The 23,879-nt window shown below is 38.4% G+C and overlaps 1 protein-coding gene across 1 annotated transcript in view; it reads right to left on the reverse strand.

The window, feature by feature from the left end:
- LOC126101616 (citron rho-interacting kinase) overlaps nucleotides 1-23,879 on the reverse strand; it is a 231,250-nt gene that overhangs the window by 158,909 nt on the left and 48,462 nt on the right. Inside the window, exons 8-11 of the mRNA XM_049912299.1 lie at nucleotides 23,332-23,431; nucleotides 18,243-18,383; nucleotides 10,601-10,750; nucleotides 5,209-5,391 (exon numbers count right to left, since the gene is read on the reverse strand). Coding sequence (XP_049768256.1) covers nucleotides 5,209-5,391; nucleotides 10,601-10,750; nucleotides 18,243-18,383; nucleotides 23,332-23,431 — 574 coding nt within the window. The remainder of the gene's footprint in view (nucleotides 1-5,208; nucleotides 5,392-10,600; nucleotides 10,751-18,242; nucleotides 18,384-23,331; nucleotides 23,432-23,879) is intronic.

The raw sequence follows: 23,879 nt of genomic DNA on the forward strand, positions 1-23,879 counted from the left end.
TCTGACTGACTGACCTCGATGCTAAAATAATAGCTTATTGCCCCAAAGTCCACAACATACAATCTCAACTTGCATCATCCTAACCAGATTCACTGACATACTTATTTTTGAGAATGTCTTTAATGTATGTGACCTAATCAGGAATGCCAGTTCCCTGCGTCATTATCCACAAATGTATGGTCAGCAGTAGCACATGCCTCTGGATGATTTCCTTTTAAATAAAACAAGATGGCAATAATTTTTGAAATGTCTGTAGCTCGGGCTTTAAAATCTCATATAAATCAATATGTAACTGTCCACATTTTTTGTAATTGAAATTAGGTCTGTAGCAATACTTGGCATATATACAGTGTTTTTCATTGTTGTAAAGTTGTCAGGATTGATTCACGTAGTGACATATCAACTCTAGTCCCTACTTGCTTAACACTGTTCTTTGCAACAGTTAATAGCTCTTGTATTTGTCATGTATGAAAAACAGTAAGCTTTGATGACTTTGTTCTTACCTCATTGACTCAGTTTCTTCTCGAAAAAAATCACCAATCCTCTTTGTGTCCCTTTTTATAACAAAAGTTACACTTACGTGCTGGTGTCTGGTCTGATTTGTCATTATAAATCACAGCACCTTCAGACTTTTTCACATACTACTAACCCAATTCAACAAACATCATGACACTTGCATTTTATCGTCTTTCTGAATCACTGCATTGTGTTCTTCCAAGATTTTCACTTTCAGCAGCTCAACATCATGGCTATTGTCCTGAAACTCAATGGTCTAAATAAAATTATAACTGTATGGAAGACTTAAAGTAACTTTAATGGTGATAGAACACCATTAATCTTGACAGGCATTGCCTGTGACTTGTCCACAGCATCAAATAAGTCAGCAAGCATTTGCTGAAATGTGAGATGTTTAAGTAGTCTTGCTTTACAAGCAGATTCTTTAGATGCATCAATATATTCTGGCTTAAGCTATATCTGACACGATGTGCATATAGTGTATTACCCTCACCAGTGATGGCAGTCTGTGATGCCTCTCTCAACACAAATTCCCAGGTATCACTTTTTGCGATTAGTGCTTCCACTTGTATTCTCTATGGGTCTCACTTATCACATAATGTTTCCAGTCAAGTGAAATGTGCAGCAGTCATAGGAGGGGCATTTGAAAAGTCCATGCAAAAATAAAAACTACTTACGAGTTTGGGGTAAAACTTTTTCATTTTTCTACATAGTCTCCTTTTAGACTTATACACTTTGTCCAATGCTGTTCTAATTTTTTGATCCCTTCCGAATAACAGCAATTGTCCAAGTCTGCAAAATAGCGATTAGTTGCTGCAATCACCTCTTCGTTTAAATAAAATCATTGTTCCGCCAGCCACTTCTTCAAATTGGGGAACAAATAGCAGTCCGAAGGAGCCAAGTCTGGAGAACAGGTGGGATGTGAAATGAGTTGAAATCCTATTTCCATTAATTCTGTGACCACAATGGCTGAGGTATGTGCTGGTGCATTGTCGTGATGGAAAAGGACTCTTTTGCGCCGACGTTTTTCTTGCAGCTCGGTTTTCGAATGGTCCAATAACGATGAATGATATGCAACTGCAATAGTTTTACCTGTTTCCAGATAGTCGATGAGGATTACCCCTTGTGAATTCCAAAAGACAGTCGCCATAACCTTTCCGACCAAAGGAATGGTCTTCGCCTTTTTTTGTGCAGATTCTCCCTCGGTAACCCATTGTTTAGATTGTTGTTTGGTCTCAGGAGTATAGTAATGTATCCCCGTTTCGTCCACAGTGATGAAATGACGCTTAAAGTCCTGCGGATTCTTCCTGAACAGCTGCAAACAATCCTTGCATCACTTCACACGAATCCGTTTTTGGTCAAGCGTGAGCAATCACAGAACCCATCTTGAGGATAGCTTTCTCAGGTCCAAATGTTTATGCAAAATTTTATGTACCCGTTCATTCGAGATGCCCACAGCACTGTCATCCATCACCGTATCATGGATTTTATCAATGATTTCTGGAGTCTTAACCTCCACAGGGCGTCCAGAACATTCAGCATCACTTGTGGCCATATGGCCACTCTTAAAATTTTGAAACCACTTATAAACTGTTGTAATTGAAGGTGCAGAGTCACCAAAATGTTTATCAAGCTTCTCTTTAGTCTCCTGAGGCATTTTGCCTTTCATAAAGTAATGTCTAATCACCACACAAAATTCTTTTTTGTCCATTACTCGATTTCCTGACCAATATAGCCGAAACTTGGTGTGCATTCTTTCCAGAGATGCTACTAACTAAACATGACCTCAATATGCATCAGTGGTGCCATCTCTCAGACTTTGCATGGGCTTTTCAAATGCCCCTCGTATACACCATATGTCAGTTTAATGAACTCACTATTTGCGCAATTTTCAATTTACAAATTTCAGTTTTACCCAGCCAAAAAAAAAAGTATCACATTTCTGATCTTGCAACATACATCCATAGTCTGTCTGGGTAGTCATGACAATTTAAAATCCAACAACTTTGAAATACACAGAATGGGTCTTAAGAGTTTCAGCTGGAAAAAAAGAAAAAATTAAAAATAAACAAAAAATCACAGATATACACGTATACAAAAAATGAGACCCACAAAAAACACAAGACTAAAGCAGTATAAAACAGTGGTAAGGCCAGAATATTTATGCACATATGACTTGAAACACATCATCAAAAATATAATGGGTGCAACAGAACAAAAATTTAAATTCTCGTGGTTGGGGTTCACAGTCATGTAGAACTTTTTGAAAGACGTCATATATGCCACTGACAGTAGAAATTTATTTATTTTCGCACCAACTGCCTCAGATCATGTGTAAACAGTGTACAAGAACAGAGGATTAGCGGAATTTGTATTAAGGATGTTAACATTGAGCTCAAACAGTAATTATGTTTATATCAGAGGGCTTTTAAAGTTTGATATACGAAAAGGATTTGCAGACTGTGAATGGGGTTTGAAGTCGGCTTTATGTTTTATTATTAAAATGTACAGCTGACAAAACTGTACTCACAATTTGAGATTCCATTTCATAATATTTACAACAGCAGTGAATCATCAAACAGTCTGTTCCTACTAAAGACATTGTCTAAACATTGTGAAAATCGCTAGTATATATGCCTCAAGGGGCTAAACTGTCAATAACAACCCCCCACCCTTTTTTTTTATACTGAGACAGGGCTAAACTGTCAATAACAAGCCCCCCCCCCCCCCCCCCCACACACACACACTTTTTTTTCTTTATACTGAGACAGTAATTTATAACATAGATTCCTATGGTGTAATGAATTTTGGGAGGAAATTTGTTTTTATAGGAGGGACTGATGTTTAAAATTACACAGTACCATGCGATTGAAGAATTTCAACCCCGTCAATTAAATTTAGGTTTCCCAATTATATAAATGTGCGTGATTTTACATAACATGCAATAATTCAGTGGTTACTCTACTTTATACAGAGATGTTATAATAAATATTGCTTACACAATGAAATCTTTAAATTCCACTTCAAATTACCAGGATCTGGTTACCAAATGTTTTAAAAAGGTATAAGAACCAACAAGACGCACATGGAAACACCTGTTAATTTATATCATTCTACTAATTAAAATAATGTTAGCATAAACTGTAGGAAATAAGCCTTCTTTTTATAAGTTTTGAAGTACTGACATAAAGATGGTCCAACTTGGACTACATATGAAACTTCGAAACAATGCAAAGTAGTGACATCAGAGTTAAGAATAGTTGTTAGGGGGAGTTGAACAATGTTGTGGAACAGTATTGTTAACAGTAACAAATGATGCTGAGTATGTAATCAGTATGTAGCAGTTTAGACTATGTATAGCATTTCTCACTAAATGAATGTTTTTTAAGACTTGGTAAAAGCCTTTGTGATATTTCGGACAGAACTGTCAGTAAACTAATATTTTTATATGAAATAACTGTTTTCATGTTCTGCGTTTCAGAGAATCAACAGATTTGCTTTTTATTGAATTAATAGAAGTAAAAAGCAAAGGCTACGGAATATTCATTTTACGATTTACTTTACTATGAACAGTGAAGTAGACAATAATTACAGGCTGTCACATTGTTGACGTCCTATATTCAAGAGGACCAGTTCATGCAGATGAAAATGGTCGAATTAAAGGTGGATCCCATGCGAAAATTCTGTTACAGAGTTAATCAAAGTCAAATCTTGGTACCTGTAGTCTCTAACACTTTACGGCATGACAGCAACCAAAATGTATAATTTCTCTTCTTGTTTTATGGTGGGAAACTGCTGGTCGTTATGTGAAAATTACTGATTAGCTTTAACTTTTGTCTTCACTTTCTTTAACATTATTATTTTGTTCCTGGTGTCTGCTGGCTGCAATTACTTACATCCTGCTAATCTGTATTGTGAAATTCTGTTCAAATCTGACTACTGAAGAGCTCCGACTGGATTGACAACTGTATGCCAATTATTTTATTGGTTGATTCAAGGGAGGGTACCAAACAGCAAGACCATTGGTTCCATTGAATTAGGAAGGATTGGGAAGGAAGGCAGTCATACCCTTTCAAAGGATCATCCCAACATTTGCTGAAGTGATTCAGGGAAATCACTGAAAATCTAAATCGGGATGGCCGGATGCAGGTTTGAACTGATATCCTCCCGAATGAGGCCAAATTCATTTGTCCTGAAATGGATAATATACTTGACGGTAAAATTATTCATGTACCTCATCTGCAGTAAACACGATGTTCATTACAGTACAATTCAGTTTAACAAGCATGTCATCTTATTATAAAACAGGCCCTTCTTCAGAAATGTAACAGTGGTTATCTGCTAAAGGCACAGCGTGACAATTGACACAAAATCTGTTGCTCCACGATATTCAAGCACATGCTTATAAATTATTATGACTTTTTCTGAGAATAAGTAGTAAAATTACGGAGTCAGTCAGAATTTGAAGATACTGAAAAGACCATCTGTAGACAGAATTTTGCAGACGACAAAAATCATAAAATATACAAAATTATAACAACAACAACTATTATTCTCCTTATTCAGAGACTTTTTCTACTTCAGAAAAAAATGTCAATTTATGAATACATTTTTTCTATCAGATCCAACATAAAATGAGGTTAAGAAAATGTAACAAACAATCTTGTTCCTGCTTTGTGACATTTTGATTACCTCTTCTTCACGGTGAGCAAAGTTCTCAATTGTCTCCTGTAATTTTGCCTCAACCTCAGACCGCAGGTCCTTCTCTGACGCCAACTGCTCCTTAAGTTTTGTAATTTGCACTTGATGATCCAATATGATCTTCTCCATCTGAGATTCCATTCCAACAACACTTTGGCGTGATAGTTTGGTTGCCTGCAAGAATGTGTGTTTCTTGATTAATTTTTTCCTTGCATTGTACATACATAACATATACCAAAAATTAAGAACATATTAAAAACAGTATGGGATAAGAGAGGAGAGTCTTATCTAGAGTTTTGATTTTTTTATACTATCTAAGCAAATTTACATGAATGAGACTAAATTCATTGAGACAGAGAGGAAGGGGTATTAATTTGAAGCAAAATAAAGAGTTTTTGGCTGTGCAGGAACACACAGTCAGTAGGCTATGATAAAATACTATCTGAAATGGTAAAAGCCTTAAGAAATAGAGTAATATCTAGACTGACAAACTGTTTTAATATGACACATGATGAGTGCATTCAGCTTTTACCTAGGAAGCAACAGTGAATAATGTAAAGATTATAGGAAAGTTAGTTTCATATGTCACTCAGAAGAATTGAAAAAAGAATTGAGGAAAATGTAGGGAAGGATCAATTTTGATTCTTGAAAGGAAAAGGAACGCAATATAGCATCATATGACTTACAAAAGGCTATAAGTGAACAAGCATCTACTCATCTGCTTTCGGAGGCTGGATGAGGCATTTGACAATTGACTAGAGAAACATTTCTCAACAGGCGTGTTGCGACACACTGTTGCATCCTGAATACATGTCAGATATGTCCAAGATTTATAATTTCCTCCAAGCTCCCTCAAATAAAATTACTAGAACACAAAAAATTTATCGCCAAATCATTTCTAGGAGGAGGCCAATTTGCAAAAAATTGCCCAGCATTATATGCGATTACTGCGTTTAAACATGTATTGTGTCACGATAATTATATTTATTTTGCGTTCAAATTATATTTATTTTGCGTTCAACTGAAAAATAAACTATCCCCTGTTATGTGAATAATATTCACTAAAAAATTTCCATTTTTGCAGTGGGTGGCACTCTTTCATCCTATGTTGGTGTGGCTACTGATTTCTTTGACAGATTGTCAGCACTGTCGCCTGAATCAGTAAAGGAAGTGTCAGTGGATACTCAAAATGGACTTCTGGAAATTCTGCATTATTCTTCTTTCAGTTCAGGACCAACATCAACAATAAAAAGTGAGGAGCTGAAAGACAGTAAAGAACAAAGATGAATGCTTGTCCTGCCATATGTCAGCAGTGCTTTTACAAAAATAGGAAGTTACTGGAGAAACAAAGTTAGATGTGTTTTTAGTCCACCAACAAAACTCTGAGCTCTTTTGGGATCAGTGAAAGATGATCTTGGTTTAAGAAGGCCTGGTGCCTATAAGATTTGCTGTTGCTGTGGGTTATCATACATTGGGCAAACCCGTCACACAGAGGACAAATGCGACGAATATCAACGACACACATCTGGACCAGCCAGAGACAGCTGCAGTAGCTGTGCATTGTGTCAGTACAGTATACAATACAGAATACAAAAGCACCAAAATTTTCTCATACTGAGACAATGTTATTAAAAAGGCAGTAGAAATTCACAGCTTGGCTAACCTGGGCCACAGGGTAGCAACTAGGTACAACTTGAGATCTAGTGTTGGCCTGGTTAAAATTGCAGCAGCTGCAAAGAGGAACTGTTGGTTGTAGAAGGAATGATGCTGTGATGGTGACATAAGATATTCAGATGGTAATAGTGGGGATGGGCACAAGCCGTATGGACACGTATATTGGCAAGTGGCTCCCTACAGAGTTTTGCAGGGTGGCTGACGGCAGTGCACAGTATGACTGACAGCCTCTGCATGTACTTCAAAGTTGGTTCATAGTCTGACAGGTCGCGTAGCTGTCTCTCTCTCTCTCTCTCTCTCTCTCTCTCTCTCTCTCTCTCTCTACCAATCAGGATATTGCTGCTACTGGTCACCAAATGTGGCATGTTCCTTCCTCTCAGACTGGCATAAATAGAAGGCTTCAGTCAGCTTCAGAAGTGTGTTTGCCACACCTGAAGATGCCAGTCAGTTGTGCCAATGAAATATTGTGGAAATTTCACAATCACATCCGGCACCTCACCCGAGAACTGTCTTTACAACCAATTTAAACAAAGGAAATTCCAGGTTGGAAGATCAACAGTACAAAGAAAAGATAGATAACTACTCACTGTAAAGATGACACACGGAGTTGCAGACAGGCATTATGAAAAGACACTTACAAATAGCTTTTCACCAAAGCCTTCTTCAGTAAAGCATACAAAACACACACACACACACACACACACACACACACACACACACACACACACACACAATCCCCATCTGACAACTCTGACTGCAATGCAACAGTCACGTAGCTCGGAAACAGCAATCTGGAGGGACAGGGAAGGGAAAGGGATAGCAGGGTAGAAGTTGGGGGAGAGGAGACCACTGTCTGGTGGAGCGTGCAGGAATAGACTGCCAACAAGCACAGCTCCGAGTCTGTGGGGCATGGAGGAAAAGGTGGAGCAAAAAAGAAGAGGAACAGGAAGGAGAAATAGGGGAAATACGGGTGGGTACATTGGCAGAGAGAGGCATTCAAAGAGTCTGGGAGACGAGAATACGGAGGAGGTGGAAGCTGTTGAGTGAAGGGTATGGAGATAGTACGTCACCATAGGTTGAGAGTGCGATAATTTGGGAGGAGAATGTGTTGTAAGGATAATTCCTATCTGCGCAGTTCAGAAATACAGGTGGATGAGGAGAGGATCCACATAGCTCAGGTAGCGGAGCAACCCACTGAAACCAAGCCTGTTATGTTCAGGTGCGTGTTGTGCCACAGAGTGGTCTACATTGCTCCCAGCCACAGTTTGGCAGTAGCCACTCATTCTGGTGGACACCTAGTTGGTGGTCATAGCAATGTCCCTCCAACCAAAGTAAACCTAATCCCAACACTGAACTCTGCCTCTTCGTTTCGTATCACCATCCATCTAACATGGAAAGTAAGCGTTTCCGGACACATGTCCACATAACATATTTTCTTTCTTTGTGTGTGAGGAATGTTTCCTGAAAGTTTGGCCGTACCTTTTTGTAACACCCTGTATATATATGTAACCTAACTACTGCACTAAGCCATCACACTATGGAAGGTAGTCATATTTATGAGTCTGGTGACCCAGTCACAACAATTACTTGCAACCTTCAAAAATTTGGCTTTACACGATGTCATGTGAAGTTTATCTAATGTAAGCTGATCTCTGTGATTATAACAACTGCATATGTGATGCTGAGTCGTGTCTTGTGCGGAAGAATCCAGCAGTGCTTGGTTAGTGGTGTGTACGAAATGTTGGTATTTAGTTGGCATTCTTTGTGTGTTTGTGTGTGTGTGTGTGTGTGTGTGTGTGTGTGTGTGTGTGTGTGATGAAATACAAAATAGAATCCAGGAAGCATGTGAAGTGTCAACTAATTTTAATTCGGCTATCAATAATATCAAATAATGCTAGTATTATATAGAATCTTTCTTCTGTACAAACCCAATGAAGTAATGTGATCACTGTATGTAAGTGTAGCAAAATGGTTTTCTATTTGATAATGCATGGCGACAATAGCCAAACGATTGTCATATGCACCTTAGTGTACTGAACTTTCACACCTTTTGTCACAAGTTATTTAGTACCTTTTAAATGAAAATGTGTTTAAGATTGTTATTTTTTACTTATTCCACATCCATGACAACCATTTCAATTGGGATCTGTGGAAGGTACACTAGCATATTTAATTTTCTTCATAAATATTTATTGTTATTCTTTTTTTCCAACATGATTACACCCTGAAGGAACTCCACACTACAGAACGAAAATTACATCTAATCTAATTGTGCACTAGATGCATTCTTTCAAGAAGAAGAACCTTTAAATACTACATTAACAACAGTTTAAAAACTACATGATCTGTAGTAACTGACCAGAGTTTATGGAAAATAGAACCCGCTCTTCATCAAAGAAACCATGTAGAAAGGAATCAAGAACTACCTTGAGTGAAGAGGGTCATCATATATGTGCAAGGCGTAGTATACCGTTAGCACAGCCTGTTCTGTTGATGGTGCAAATGGAGCAGTCTACTGCCTGTCAAACCCCTGGAACAGTTCTGAACCGAATGCCACAAAGTGGTTCCTTCATCTTCGGAATCAATTCAAAGTCACAAGACTTAAGTCCGGGAAGTATGGTGGATAGTACAGTACTTCCCAGTCCCATCGACTGAACAGAACAGCCACAGCTTGCGCTGTATGCGCCTGCACATTGTCGTGCAAAATGACGGGTGGGTTGTGCAGAAAGTGTCGCCGCTTCTTTCGCAAAGCTGGTCGCAGGTGATGCTCCAAAAACAAACAGTAATACTGTGCATTAGTATTTGTAAAATGACTCTTAGTGTTCATTAAAAAATGACGATCATTCCACTTGGGACCTGTGGAATGGTACATTAGTTTATTTGTTTTAGTTGTAAATATTTGTCATGTATTGTTGTTTTTCTGACATGTTCCACATCCTGGAGGACCTCCTCACTACGGATCAATTGGAATGAAAGTAAATCTAATCTAATCTAATCTGGATACTGAAATGTCAAAATCTATAAAGCACACCCAAAATTGTTACAGTTTTATTATTACAGCATGGAACACCAAACTGCATAAATCAAGGACATTAACATTTACAGTCACAGATTATCCAGATGGAAAGGGGTTACTTTGGGGTGTTTTGTCTCCACCTTTATTCTGAATCTATCTGATTCTTGTCCCCTGAAAGACACTCATATGACTGTAAGTTACACAACAAACAGAAATTAATACTAGTCATCATCTTTACAAAGGTGATGAAACTATTTCTAAGAAATGACAAGATTCGAAATAAAATGCCAAGATTTAGTGACAATACTTGCAAGTAGTCTGGCTCTGACCAATGTGCAAAACAAACATTGGTAAGAGAAACTCTTAAAGCCAGAGCACATTCACTTTGATGGAGAGACCAACATTAGAAATCTGATACCTTGGTCTGACCCTGGGTTCTGGATGACTTTTTTCAACTGCAGCCCTTTTCACAAACCTCTCCAGTCCTTTTCCTTCGCCTCTCTTCCTTCCCCTTCCACTCTTGTACCAGAAGAAGAAACCATTGGCTCTAAAAGCTTGTCAAAGTTAAACCTTTTTGCGTATGTGTTCTCCTGCTGCTGCTTGGTGAGTAGATTTTCTATCCATTTATAGTTACATTACATGTTGCCTCTGTTTACTCTCTACAAAACTACAATAATATAATACTTTTCTCACCTCTGTCACATTGCTTTGACTTTTCTGTAATGCACTCTGCAGTGCACGCAGTTCTCCTTCATTCTTCTCCACCTGAACAGTGAGGCGATCCAATTGGCTTGTGAGCACATTGTTCTGGGTGCACAGCTCTGTAATATATTCCTCTTTATCCTGAAAGTAGATCAGCACACAGCCAAAGTCTTATCACAACTGGCCACAAGAAACAGTCAGCAAACATAAACATAGCCAAAGTCTTGCATACAAACAAAAATTACGCGAAGCGAAATGTAGTGTGAGGAGGGCTATGCAAGAGGCGTTCAATGAATTCGAAAGTAAAGTTCTATGTACTGACTTGGCAAAAAGCCCTAAGAAATTTTGGTCTTATGTCAAAGCGGTAGGTGGATCAAAACAAAATGTCCAGACACACTGTGACCAAAATGGTACTGAAACAGAGGATGACAGTCTAAAGGCCGAAATACTAAATGTCTTTTTCCAAAGCTGTTTCACAGAGGAAGACTGCACTGTAGTTCCTTCTCTAGATTGTCGCACAGATGACAAAATGGTAGATATCGAAATAGATGACAGAGGGATAGAAAAACAATTAAAATCGCTCAAAAGAGGAAAGGCCGCTGGACCTGATGGGATACCAGTTCGATTTTACACAGAGTATGCGAAGGAACTTGCCCCCCTTCTTGCAGCGGTGTACCGTAGGTCTCTAGAAGAGTGTAGCATTCCAAAGGATTGGAAAAGGGCACAGGTCATCCCCGTTTTCAAGAAGGGACGTCGAACAGGTGCGCAGAACTATAGACCTATATCTCTAACGTCAATCAGTTGTAGAATTTTGTAACACATATTATGTTCGAGTATAATGACTTTTCTGGAGACTAGAAATCTACTCTGTAGGAATCAGTATGGGTTTCGAAAAAGACGGTTGTGTGAAACCCAGCTCACGCTATTCGTCCACGAGACTCAGAAGGTCATAGACATGGGTTCACAGGTAGATGCTGTGTTTCTTGACTTCCGCAAGGCGTTCGATACAGTTCCCCACAGTCGTTTAATGAACAAAGTAAGAGCATATGGACTATCAGACCAATTGTGTGATTGGATTGAAGAGTTCCTAGATAACAGAACGCAGCATGTCATTCTCAATGGAGAGAAGTCTTCCGAAGTAAGAGTGATTTCAGGTGTGCCGCAGTGGAGTGTCGTAGGGCCGTTGCTATTCACAATATACATAAATGACCTTGTAGATGACATCGGAAGTTCACTGAGGCTTTTTGCGCTGTGGTATATCGAGAGGTTGTAACAATGGAAAATTGGACTGAAATGCAGGAGGATCTGCAGCGAATTGACGCATGGTGCAGGGAGTGGCAATTGAATCTCAATGTAGACAAGTGTAATGTGCTGCGAATACACAGAAAGATAGATCCCTTATCATTTAGCTACAATATAGCAGGTCAGCAAAATGGCTCTGAGCACTATGCGACTTAAATTCTGAGGTCATCAGTCAGCAGGTCAGCAACTGTATATAAAGTTGATCGTTGGTAAAGCAGATGCCAGACTGAGATTCATTGGAAGAATCCTCAGGAAATGCAATCCGAAAACAAAGGAAGTAGGTTACAGTACGCTTGTTCACCCACTGCTTGAATACTGCTCAGCAGTGTGGGATCCGTACCAGATAGGGTTGATAGAAGAGAGAGAGAAGATCCAACGGAGAGCACCGCGCTTCGTTACAGGATCATTTAGTAATTGCGAAAGCGTTATGGAGATGATAGATAAACTCCAGCGGAAGACTCTGCAGGAGAGACGCTCAGTAGCTCGGTACGGGCTTTTGTTGAAGTTTCGAGAACATACCTTCACCGAAGAGTCAAGCAGTATATTGGTCCCTCCTATGTATATCTCGCGAAGAGACCATGAGGATAAAATCAGAGAGATTAGGGCCCACACAGAAGCATACCGACAATCCTTCTTTCCACGAACAATACGAGACTGGAATAGAAGGGAGAACCAATAGAGGTACTCAAGGTACCCTCCGCCACACACCGTCAGGTGGCTTTCGGAGTATGGATGTGGATGTAGATGTAGATACATGCAGATGAGAGAGAATTACAGTGTTTGTTCTTTATCAGTCAATAATTTGCAACTACTCTGGTCCAGGCTCACTAGAGTCAACAAATGACAGTCAAAAGGATAAGCACTGTAAATGATTGCTACTATTAACATACTGTGTGCACTTTTACTCAATAAAGTTACATGAAATAATATTTTGTGGCATTTCTCCCTTTAGACATTAAGTATACACTGTCTGAATCAAAAGTATCCAGCTATCGATTAGTGGAAATTCACATGGAGTGTATCCATCCTTCATCTTTATGACAGCTTGATTACTTTTGGGGACACTTATTGTGAGGTATCTGTCTGTGGAGGAATTCCTCCTCAAGAGGCAAAACCAAAGGTGGTGCTGTTTGATGCTGGAGTCCAGAATGAAGTCAACATTCTAACTCATCCCAAAGGTGTCCCATTGGGATTAGGTCAGGACTATAGGCTGCCCAGTCCATTTCAGCAACATTATTGTCCACAAACCTCTGACTCACACCCGATGCATTGTGATCCTGACACACAATCATTTCTGAACTGTTCCTTTACTGTACCCAGTGCACAATGCTGTAAAGTGTGATCATATAGAGGACCACACCATAACCACAGAAAACAACCCCATAACATATCACCAACTTCTCCTTACTTCACTGTTGCCACTACACATGATGGCAGATACCATTCTCTAGGAATCTGTCAAACCCAAATTGTTTCATTGCACTGCAATAGGGTATAGTGTGAGTCATCACTACAAATCACTTGTTTCCTGACATCCACTATCCAAAGGCACTGTTCTTTACGCCATCCCAACCATTGCTTAGCACTGACAACAGAAATATGTGGCATATGAGGAGCTGCTTACCATTGTACTTCATTCTATTTAACTCCCTACACACAGCCATCATGTTAGTGTTAGCCAGACTGCTGATAACATTTTGAAACTCACGATTTCTTCCACTGATCTCATGTCATTTTCAGCAACCACCCACTGCAATGATCAATGGGTTTTGTCCATCAGTACATGAGATCCAATTGGTCTCAGTTTAGCTGTGGCTATTCATTTGCATTTCCACTTCACAATTACCAACTACTGACCTGGACAGCTTTAAAAGCATTGAAATGTCCCTGAAGGATTTGTTACTCAGGTGACATTCAAAGTCACTGGAGCGCTTCTGACCAACCCTCCGGGCTGTTACTGATTCTCTACTGACAACCCTTCCTTTTACACTAGCTTGGACACTTCTTGTGACATCTAGTGGTCAATATTGCATTACATAAGGGTGTCTGGATACTTTTGATAACTTAGCATAAAAAACAAATTCCATCCACAGATCCCGGCTGGTGAACCAGTAACATGTGACCACTGTGTCATCCTGTGCCACTGGCATCATGGGCACGGGGTCAGCACACCGCTCCCCTGAGTGTTGTCAGTTTTCGTGATTTGGAACCGCTACTACTCTGTCAAGTAGCTCCTCAGTTGATGGCAAAAGTCTGACAAGGGGATCGTATTAACTTTTCTCACTGATTTGATCCATATTGACGGGATGCGTAGTTTACAATTAGGATTTAAACAGTTGTAAATAAGAAAACATACCTCTCAACCATTTGAGAAAATTTTACGTGTGCTTATATATTTTGTACAGTCATCAGTACTCAATGAGTCCGCAACTGAGTGTTTAAGCACTTAGGTTCAGAAGCACGAGGTCAGTAGACCGAATCTCGCTGCTGGTGCTTCTCTCATCTCATTCCCACTTAATTTTAACAACAGAGTTATTATGGTTGTGCCAATTATCAATACTGAATGATTAATTCATTACTTTAATAACTTTTATCCTGAAGAATGAAGAAAAATGTACATTAGGAGACTGTAAACAAAACAAGGTACACAAGAACTTCCAGTCAAATCAGTGTGGTCATTTTAATTACATTATTGTACATACATTTGCACCAAGTATAACGTGCAACACAAGGAGCACTGCATGAATCAAGATGATACTGATAAAAGAAAACTGTAAAACAATAATTATTGCAACATACACCCAAATCTTTGCACATGCATGCTTTTTTCAATATGTCTACTGCAAAACTTACTTGGTTTACATTAATAAATGGTTATATTTTTCCCACGTGTAATGTTTCCCTCTATTATATTCATAAATGGTTATAATTACATGGGAATGTAATCCAAAGACCTCGCACTTATGTGCTTGGTTACTCAGCTGCAGAATCCTTGATTACTTGCGACCATATGAAGCATGTAAGCAAATGTAAAATGTGTGTAAACCTCACTTTGAAGCAGACATTGTTCGAGTTTGTACATATTTTGACAGTAGTGACAGCGGCCACAAATGCAGACAAAGCAGTCCTGGCTGTGTTTGAAGAAGAAGAAGAAGAAGAAGAAGAAGAAAACAATTCTCTGGTCTGGGAAATAGCTTGAAGTGAGACTAACCCATGACAATCTGCTAAAGAAAATAACCCATGACAATCTGCTAAAGAAAATATTACTCTCAGAACCCGATGATTACATCCACTTTTTTGAATGGACAATTAAACTTTTCAAAACTTGTTAAGGCTCAACTTATTAAGACTCTCCCAAAAGAGCAAACTTCTCTATTAGGTTCCGTCTTGTCTTTAATGTGTACTGTAGTTTGGCACTAGCTGGAATGGCTACAAATGCAGTTAAAGCGTTTTTAATAGCATGGAGAGCACCATCAAACCAGTCTTTGGACTGAAGACGACAATGATGATAACAACAGCAACACTAACTCTTCCGGCACTGTGTTTAAAGAAGAAAACAACAAGTTGGTAGTCCAGGGAATAGTTTAAAATGAGAGAGAAATATAACTGAAAACCTGTTAATGGAAATGTTATACTCAGAACCTGATGATTACATCAACTTTCTGCAGATAGACAGTGAAACGTTTAATAACTTGTTTAGCGTTACTTCGCACCCACTTTCAAAATATTCTCTTCTACTTGTTCCTATAATGACAGTTCATTAAAATACCACAACATTGGAACGTAACTAGAACTTACATCATCTGAGGAAGAGCTTGAGAACTTTGATTTGTTTTATTTCATTCCACTACGGCTTGTATGTTACTGTATGTATAAAATATTGATTTTGTTTATAATCTCTACATGCATAAAATATGACTGAAAAAGACATAATATTGTCAGACTTTTGGTAATTGTCAGTGCTATTTTGTTTTTATAATTGATAACATTTTCCATAGTTGTGGGAACTCTTAATACAGTGACATAAATTGCAAGAAAAGAATTTTTCACTAAACGTATGTGGTGGAACATTGACACAAACAATGTCTGCCATCTTGTCAAACTTGGTGTTGCTCAAAATTTCTCGCAAACATGATCTATGCTTGACAGATACGTCAAACAGCACCACACACGGTCAAATATTTGACAAGCATAATTAAGTTTAACAAAATGTTTGACCATTTATGAGGGCCCTTTTTTTAAATAAAAAAAAAAAAAAACCACATCCCCTCACTCTCACATTTCATGCACTCTTTGAGCACTCATTGACTGGACTACAGGTCATCAGCCACAGCATGAGCTTGGATTACACAAGTTTTGAGTAGAAAATTAGCCACGGTCTTTTGTTTTGGGGGGAGGGCTGGGGGAACGGCAAAAGGTTTCCACGTCAATTATATATAAAAGTCATTTACGAGTTTATAAATTTTTTTAAAAGATGTTCGATACAATGTCTGTATAAATGTTATTGAATTTACTGATCTCTGCTATAGGACAGGCATTTCATTTTGCTTAGTAATGTGAACTTCATAAGCGATGTCACAAAACGGAGCATGTTTTGAAGAAATAATCTGAGCATTTGCCTTGAGTGACAAGATAACCACAGATAAACTGAAAAATGGATTGTCACATGTGAATCAGAGGAGTGTTCCTCCAAAACTGAAGTCCAGTGCCTTAACTACTGCTCCAGCCACAGCAACAATATAAACAACAATTGAAGAGACTGGTTATATTATCAACATCTTTCAGAAATGACATACTGTAACACATGAAGCTGCTGTATAATTTATTTTCAATTGTACCTCTGCATAATAAAATACTCTTTACAAATAATATATTGCAGCATTTGTTTTGTGATGCACATATGTAACACCTGCTACTAACAAAAATTTGTACTAGAAAATGGTCTCTGACAAGCCGGTCACAGAATTAAAAATCAATTATATGGCAGGTTCGGGTTCTTCCTAAGATTTATCAAATCTGTGAAGCAAAATCAATGTAAACAATATTATCAACAGCTTCTGTCAACTACAGAGAGAAGAGGAGAGGGGACTAAGCAATTACAAAAATATCAAATCATTTTATCACTAAACTGAATGTATCACTAGTCTTCACAAGAAATTAACAATAAATTCAAATTACTTCTCATTTGTTGCGCACTTTTCCTCTAACATTCTTCCAACTTCTCTTCCTATCTTTTTTCCTCCTTTCTCGATATCATTTTCCACTTTTTCCCTTACACATTCTGTATTTCAATCCTATTACAACCACAAAAAAACACCACAGCAAACTTTTTACCATCCAAGTTTGGCTCATGAAAACAAGCAGTGTAAAGACTAATTTACACTGGATGTCAATGAAACTGAAGGTAATATCACACGCTACACAGAATGTTGAAGTAATCTCGGGTGTCTTACCCCCAGCACTGAAGGGCAGAAGTGATATTACGAGATACATACTATCCCATAAAAAGTTGGGATCTACAAAACTGGAGGTGATGGGTTGAATAAATCATTACACACATTACTAAAGGAACAAGCAATGGTAGTAATATTTACTAGTGGCTAAACTAAAATTCTTACTGAATGTTCTTGACAAATGTTCTATGGTGAATTTTCCACACTGCTGAGGAGTGAAAGAACTGAGAATGTACCAACAAACATTTCAGAGTATTTATTTGCTCGACAAAATATAGACATACAAACACATTAAATAATATTTACAAGGCACTTCATAGTGCCTTTTGCTCTTTAGTGTGTTTTGCTTTCTTCTCAGTACCAAATAATGCAAAATAACTATTTTGAAAAGGAAAGTTGCTTCTCACCATATAGCGGAGATGCTAAGTTGCAGATAGGCACAACAAAAAGACTGTCACAAATGAAGCTTTCGGCCATTAAGGCCTTCATCAAACCCCCCCCCCCCCCCCCACACACGACTGCAGACTAAGGCAACTGAAACCATTCCATTCTATTCTATTCTATTGTTGATGAAGGTCTTAATGGCTGAAAGCTTTATTTGCAATGGTCTTTTTGTTGTGCCTATCTGGGACTCAGCATCTCTGCTATACGGTGAGTAGCGACTTTCCTTTTCATAATATTGTCACAATCCATCCTCAATTTTCCACTGTTTTATTTTTCTCCTTCAATATCATTGACTTTCTCATTGTTAAAGTAAAATGAAAACTATCCTCTATTTACTAGCAGCAACATTATTAAATTAATCTGACTTAAGATATTAACCAATCACCCATTACATTATTTAATTTCTGTCAGCAGTACTTCATAAAGACACTTGCCTCTAATTGCTTCCTGAGTGCAGCAAGTTTTTCTTCTTGATCTCTCTGCCACTTTACTTTAGTGTCACGTATCAAGGCAATAGCTTTCATTTCATTTTCCTTCCACTCTGCACGCTCCAAATCAGTTGTTCTTTTTAGTGCCTGTAAACAAATGATTATACGAATTGCCTCACTACTAAAATATAACACTCAAATAAGAGCACAATCAAAACATTACATTAAGAGTAGGGAAAGGGAATAAACGATGACTCAGAATAACTGTCACTCACAGACTTCTGAGGAAAGGGTTAAAAATATGAAGTTCTTATTACAGTGATGCATATGGGTTTCGTATTACCTTATAACTGTCTGTGCGAGTATTCAGACATCACAAAATAGGCATACAGGTTGTGTGCACACACATTCGGAAAGCTAGCAAAGTTTTCATTCTGTTCAAGCGCCTGTCAATGACTCAACTCTCTACTATTCAGCGAGCTGTCACATATATTCCTACATTATTTACATTTTACCAGTAATGTCTATTACCATATCTGAATCATTAAACGAATGTACCACTCTGCTATCAGAAAAGCAACACCAGCATTAAGCTGCTCAGGTACAAACAATGAATAAATTATTAATGTTGGATAAAAATCTTTGAAGTTCACTACAAATTCTCTTTGTTATATTTTTTACGTTCACAGATACAGTCTAACTACCCTTCTTTACATTAGTTGTGTTAAGTGCCAGAAATTTGAACCACATCACACAATGTTCCAAACGGATACAAGCAGCAACATGAAAACGTAGCATTAACTTTTGGCAAAGTTCACCTCTATTTTTGGTGAAATTCACATCTAATTTTTTTTGTTTATAAAGGTTCACACATACAAATTTCAAAAGGTCGTGCCACTATGTCCCTGAAGATGAAGCCTTAGTGTTCTAAAATTGACTTTGAAAAAGTGGTAGGGGAGCTTTTCGGCTGGAACATTTGCCCTTGCAAAAGCTTCATTTTTTTCCAAAACTGTCTTTGCTCATTTTCTTCTTTTGGCCCTATTTAAGCTTTTGACAAATGATTGTTTCTGTTGAGAGCGCCATTTTCCCCTCACCTTATTTTTGTTTTCCCAGACAATTTTATAATTACAAAATCTGTAGAATTTTATTTTGGACTTTCACAACCAGTCATAGCCAAGCGACCCATACTTGACACTATGGAAAGGATTGACAAGGTAGTTAGTGTAGAAATAGAATAGAAGGTAACTATTTGCACGTTAGAGGAAGATTTTTGAGGTGGTCTAAATAAGCTGACTGGTTTTGTTTTCCTGTCGCTCTAGGGCAGAATGCAGAGAGTGAACTGGCAGTAAGCCACACGCGTAAACAAACTAGAATTATGTAGGACTGTAGGCTTCCGTGGCCATTGTCACTGACATTAAAAACTTCTGTTGTTAGGTCATGTCATACTACTACTAAATGATCGATGTTTCGATACCTCTGCTGGGATCTTCTTTGGGATTTTGTGGTGTCTGCAGCTGACTGAACACTGTCAGCAACCAGTGTCACATTCTCTTATAATGGAGAGTTTTCCCATGCTTGCAGTGGAGAAGTGGAATTACTGGGTAAAATTCTTGTGGCTACCATCGGTAAGCCATTGTCTTTAGTTAGAAAGGGATTTTTCCTGCACTTATGCTAGAGAAGATTTATTGGTTAAAATTCCTCCTGCTGTTACTGATGGGCTGCCATCATTGGCTAGAAGTGGAATGGGCAGAGCAAGAGAGGGGGAATGTTTATCCAAAATATTATTGCCCACGGAGATTGCTTCCAGGACATTATATTGCTTGCACGCCACGGCTGCATATTCACTTCCTTGATGGCAGGGAGCCAATATGCCTGAAGCATACACTCCTCCTCTCTATTGAAGTTACAAGCATTCTTAGAAATTTCAATTGCTTCTCCGACTTTTCTTCTATAAATGTTCGTTTCCTTAGCCAACACAAGTATGTAATTGAAATCAATGTCAAGGCCACAGTTCTCGTGATGTTTTGCTACCACCGATTTCACATGTTTAGCCACATGTAGTATTCATGTTCCTTAATACACTCTTTAACAGTTCTTCCCGTTTTGCTTATATATGCTTTACCGCAGCCACACATTATTTCACAAATGACACAGTGTGGAGGCAATCAGATGCATCTGTTTTGTGGAAAAAGTCTTGTTTTGTTTTGACTGATTAAAGAGATCCAAATGATGTTTTTCCTTAGAATTCTGCTCAAGCAGTCAGTGCCCCAAAAAAGAAACAGTAACTTAACAGAGAGAGAAGGCAGTTTATGGCACCCTGGCATCAAGTAAGTGAATATCCAGCCGCAGAGTGTGAGCAGTACAACTGGCCTGGAAGCCACCTCTGCAGACAATAATATTTTGGACAAACATGCCCCTTTCTTGCTCTGCCCATTTCACTTCTAGCCAACGATGATGGTCCACCAATAGCAGCAGGAGGAATTTTAACAGATAACTGTCCTCCAGCAACAGTGCAGGAAAAAATCCTTTCTAACCAATGAAAATGGCTCATTAAGAAATTTAGCCAAAAACGCCCTTCTTCAGTATTAGTGCAGGCACATTTCACTTAATATCCAATGACGACGACTACCCAATGGTAGCCATAAGAATTTTACTCAATAATGCCACTTCTCCAGCATAAGCGTGGGAAACTCCCCTTTATAAGAGAATGCGATACTGGTCTCTGACAGTGTTCAATCAACAGTGGACACAACAAGATCCTGAAGAAGATTCCAGCAGAGGGGTTGAAACGTCGATAGTTTAGAAAAAATATGACAACCTAACAATCCAGAAGATTTTAACTTCAGAAACTAGAATCAAGCCACCAGGACAGCAGCCATGTTCTGTGTTTCTGCGAAAACAGAACTGCCACAGGGATCTTTGATCTGTTCTGGTGTTGTGAGGATTACACACAAACTCCATGATGCAACAGGATTAGTCCCTCCACTTATTTCAAAGTAAGAAAGGAAAACAACAAGCAAGATCTAATACGAAAGATTTTCTAACTGTTTGCCGAAATCAGCAGTGTCATAAGTGAGGCAGTTCGGACTCCATTTATTATCAGTATTTGGCCCAACTACAGTTCACAACATCCGCCATCTAAAACTGCCATGGTAATGTTTTCACAAAAAATTAAACTTTTGTGCTTTACTAGCAGACAATCTTACACATTTATTGGTTTTTAGAATGTTACGTCCCATGGTTGAGTCCTATGTTGCATCAAATGACATGCATTCTATACAGACCATTGAACGGCCCACAGCTGCCATGGCACCAGAGCATCGAATGCACTGGTATGTGATCGTCCTCGTGGACTTTTTGTTTTGAAAACATGTTCTTACACACATTATCTTCCAAAATCAGGCTCTGTTTGATGGTATGCAATAGCAGTAATCAAAAATTTAGTACATTTACAGTATTTATATGTAGAACATGAAGGTATTTCAAACTATCTTTGATGTAATAGTTCACCTGGATACATTCACTATAAAATAGAATTTATTAGAGACTTTCACATTTTTAAGCTGAATTGACAACTATTGCAAACTGAATTTTTCAGGTTCCCAGATATTAGTATTATCTATAATAAAAATTTGCTAAGTTTCAGGATCTACAGCACAGCTTTCTGACAATGGAGCAAACATAAATCTTTAGTTCTTACTCTGACTGATGCACACCCAGGTGAGAGAGAGAGGGTGAGTGAGAGAGAGAGAGAGAGAGAGAGAGAGAGAGAGAGAAACTGCAAGAATGGTTTACAGGTTGTGTTTTGCACAGTTTGAAATTAATACACTGTCTTCTACAACACAGATTTGTAATTTCTTTTTCCAGTTGTACTTTTTGTTCTGTTCATGTTAGACACTACTGCAAATGGTACGTTAATATAGTTGCGTTTACAAACTTCATTAAGAGCTTTGTGAAGAATGAAACTACAACACACTAGTACAAAAATTAAACTCGACTCCCATTAATACAATAACATTTTATCAACCTGATCCAGGTCACAGTCAACCCTTTGAGCAATGTCAGGGTGAGACTTTGATCTGGCTGACATATTCATTTTTATAGGAGCTGGAGAGGAAGATGATTTGAGAAATTATTAGTTCCAAAGCATATAGTTTACTAGGAGTTTATTTGAAGCTAAATACACTTCCTTAAACTGAGTTGCCTCTAAGATGAAATTCCAATCTATAAGCAGAGGAACTGATAGAATCACTGTTTTGTCCACTCAGAGCAAACTCTCCACACCCAGCAGGAACGATGGCGAAACTAGAAAACTCCCTGGAAGATGCTGTAGAAATTGATCCAGAGTCCGCATCTGCCTTACAGTTTTGGTACCGCAACCCACAGACACTATCCATCTTATGGAGGGAGGAGGATTTCTTTGACTGGTGGTTGATGATTCCTGTCATGTCCTTTCATCCTCTCTCCTCCATATTCTGCATACTCTGCTGCTTAGTGATTTTAATAGTCTTGGGTGTACAATTTTACTGCCTGCAATTTTGACCTTTCGCCATTGTAAGCAGTTTCTCACCAGTTGTTTTGACCACCCCCAAAACACAATAATTTATTTTCTTATGTTTAAGAGGAATATGTAACACATCACGACATGAAACATGTATATCCCTAACAAGAGGGTTTTAGTTCTCTACTGTACATTTTGGAAGTTGGTCCCCTAGTGTCTTAACAGAGAGCATGTGTGCCCATTATTGTAAGGATTTATACCACAGGTCTTACAGCTGATGTTGTGCTTAAGGCACCAGGTTAGACTCATCGAGAGCCTGAGTTTCTGTACACTATTCAAAGGTTTTGCTTTCTCATTTGTAAATATGACACTGCAGTGAACTTTGTGTAGAATATTGACAGGTTTCAGTGACATCATTTGTGGCAACACCTGAGGGCCTCAACAAATTAGCTGTAGTTACTACAATTATTCACATGAAAGACAGGTGGACAAAAATGGTTTCACACTTCAAATCACTTTTCTGTCAAAAATGTGTTGTGGTGTTGGCCTTTTTGCTTCAGAGCCAAGTTTTCTGTACATAACAAAGTGTTATACCTCATTGGCAGCTTTCAACTTTTGACATTTAAGCTCCACTTTCGCTAGATCATCTTCGAGAGACCTGCATCGATCTTCGAGAGCTGGTACACTTCTATCCCTGTAAAAACAAAAATAAAGTATATAGCACATCTGATGTAATCAGTGACAGTTTTTAATAGCAGTGAATGGTCTGTGGTTCATCCTACAATTTAGCTGATTTTAATCTTCAGTTTTGGTAAATGTTTTGAATGTGTCAAACACATGAGGTTGTTCCTCTGTAGGAATTGCACATCAAAATGCATGTTCCCCATGACTGTCATTAAGCTTTCCATACAGCAACCTATGCTTCTGGCAGCACCTTTTAGGATCCCTTTTTCTCCATTCAATTCACAATAATTGAAGTATCACCATAGTCCTTTGCCCAATTAGAACCATTCATTGGATTTAAAGTAAAATTTTAGCCTATTCATCCAGTAACCAAGCGTGTAAAACCTTCTGACATATCATTCATCTAATATTTGAACAGTCCTCACATATTGCTATATTTGTATTTGGCGCTGCAATAA

Source organism: Schistocerca cancellata, chromosome 9 (genome assembly GCF_023864275.1).
Source record: "Schistocerca cancellata isolate TAMUIC-IGC-003103 chromosome 9, iqSchCanc2.1, whole genome shotgun sequence".
NCBI classification, from domain to species: domain Eukaryota; kingdom Metazoa; phylum Arthropoda; class Insecta; order Orthoptera; family Acrididae; genus Schistocerca; species Schistocerca cancellata.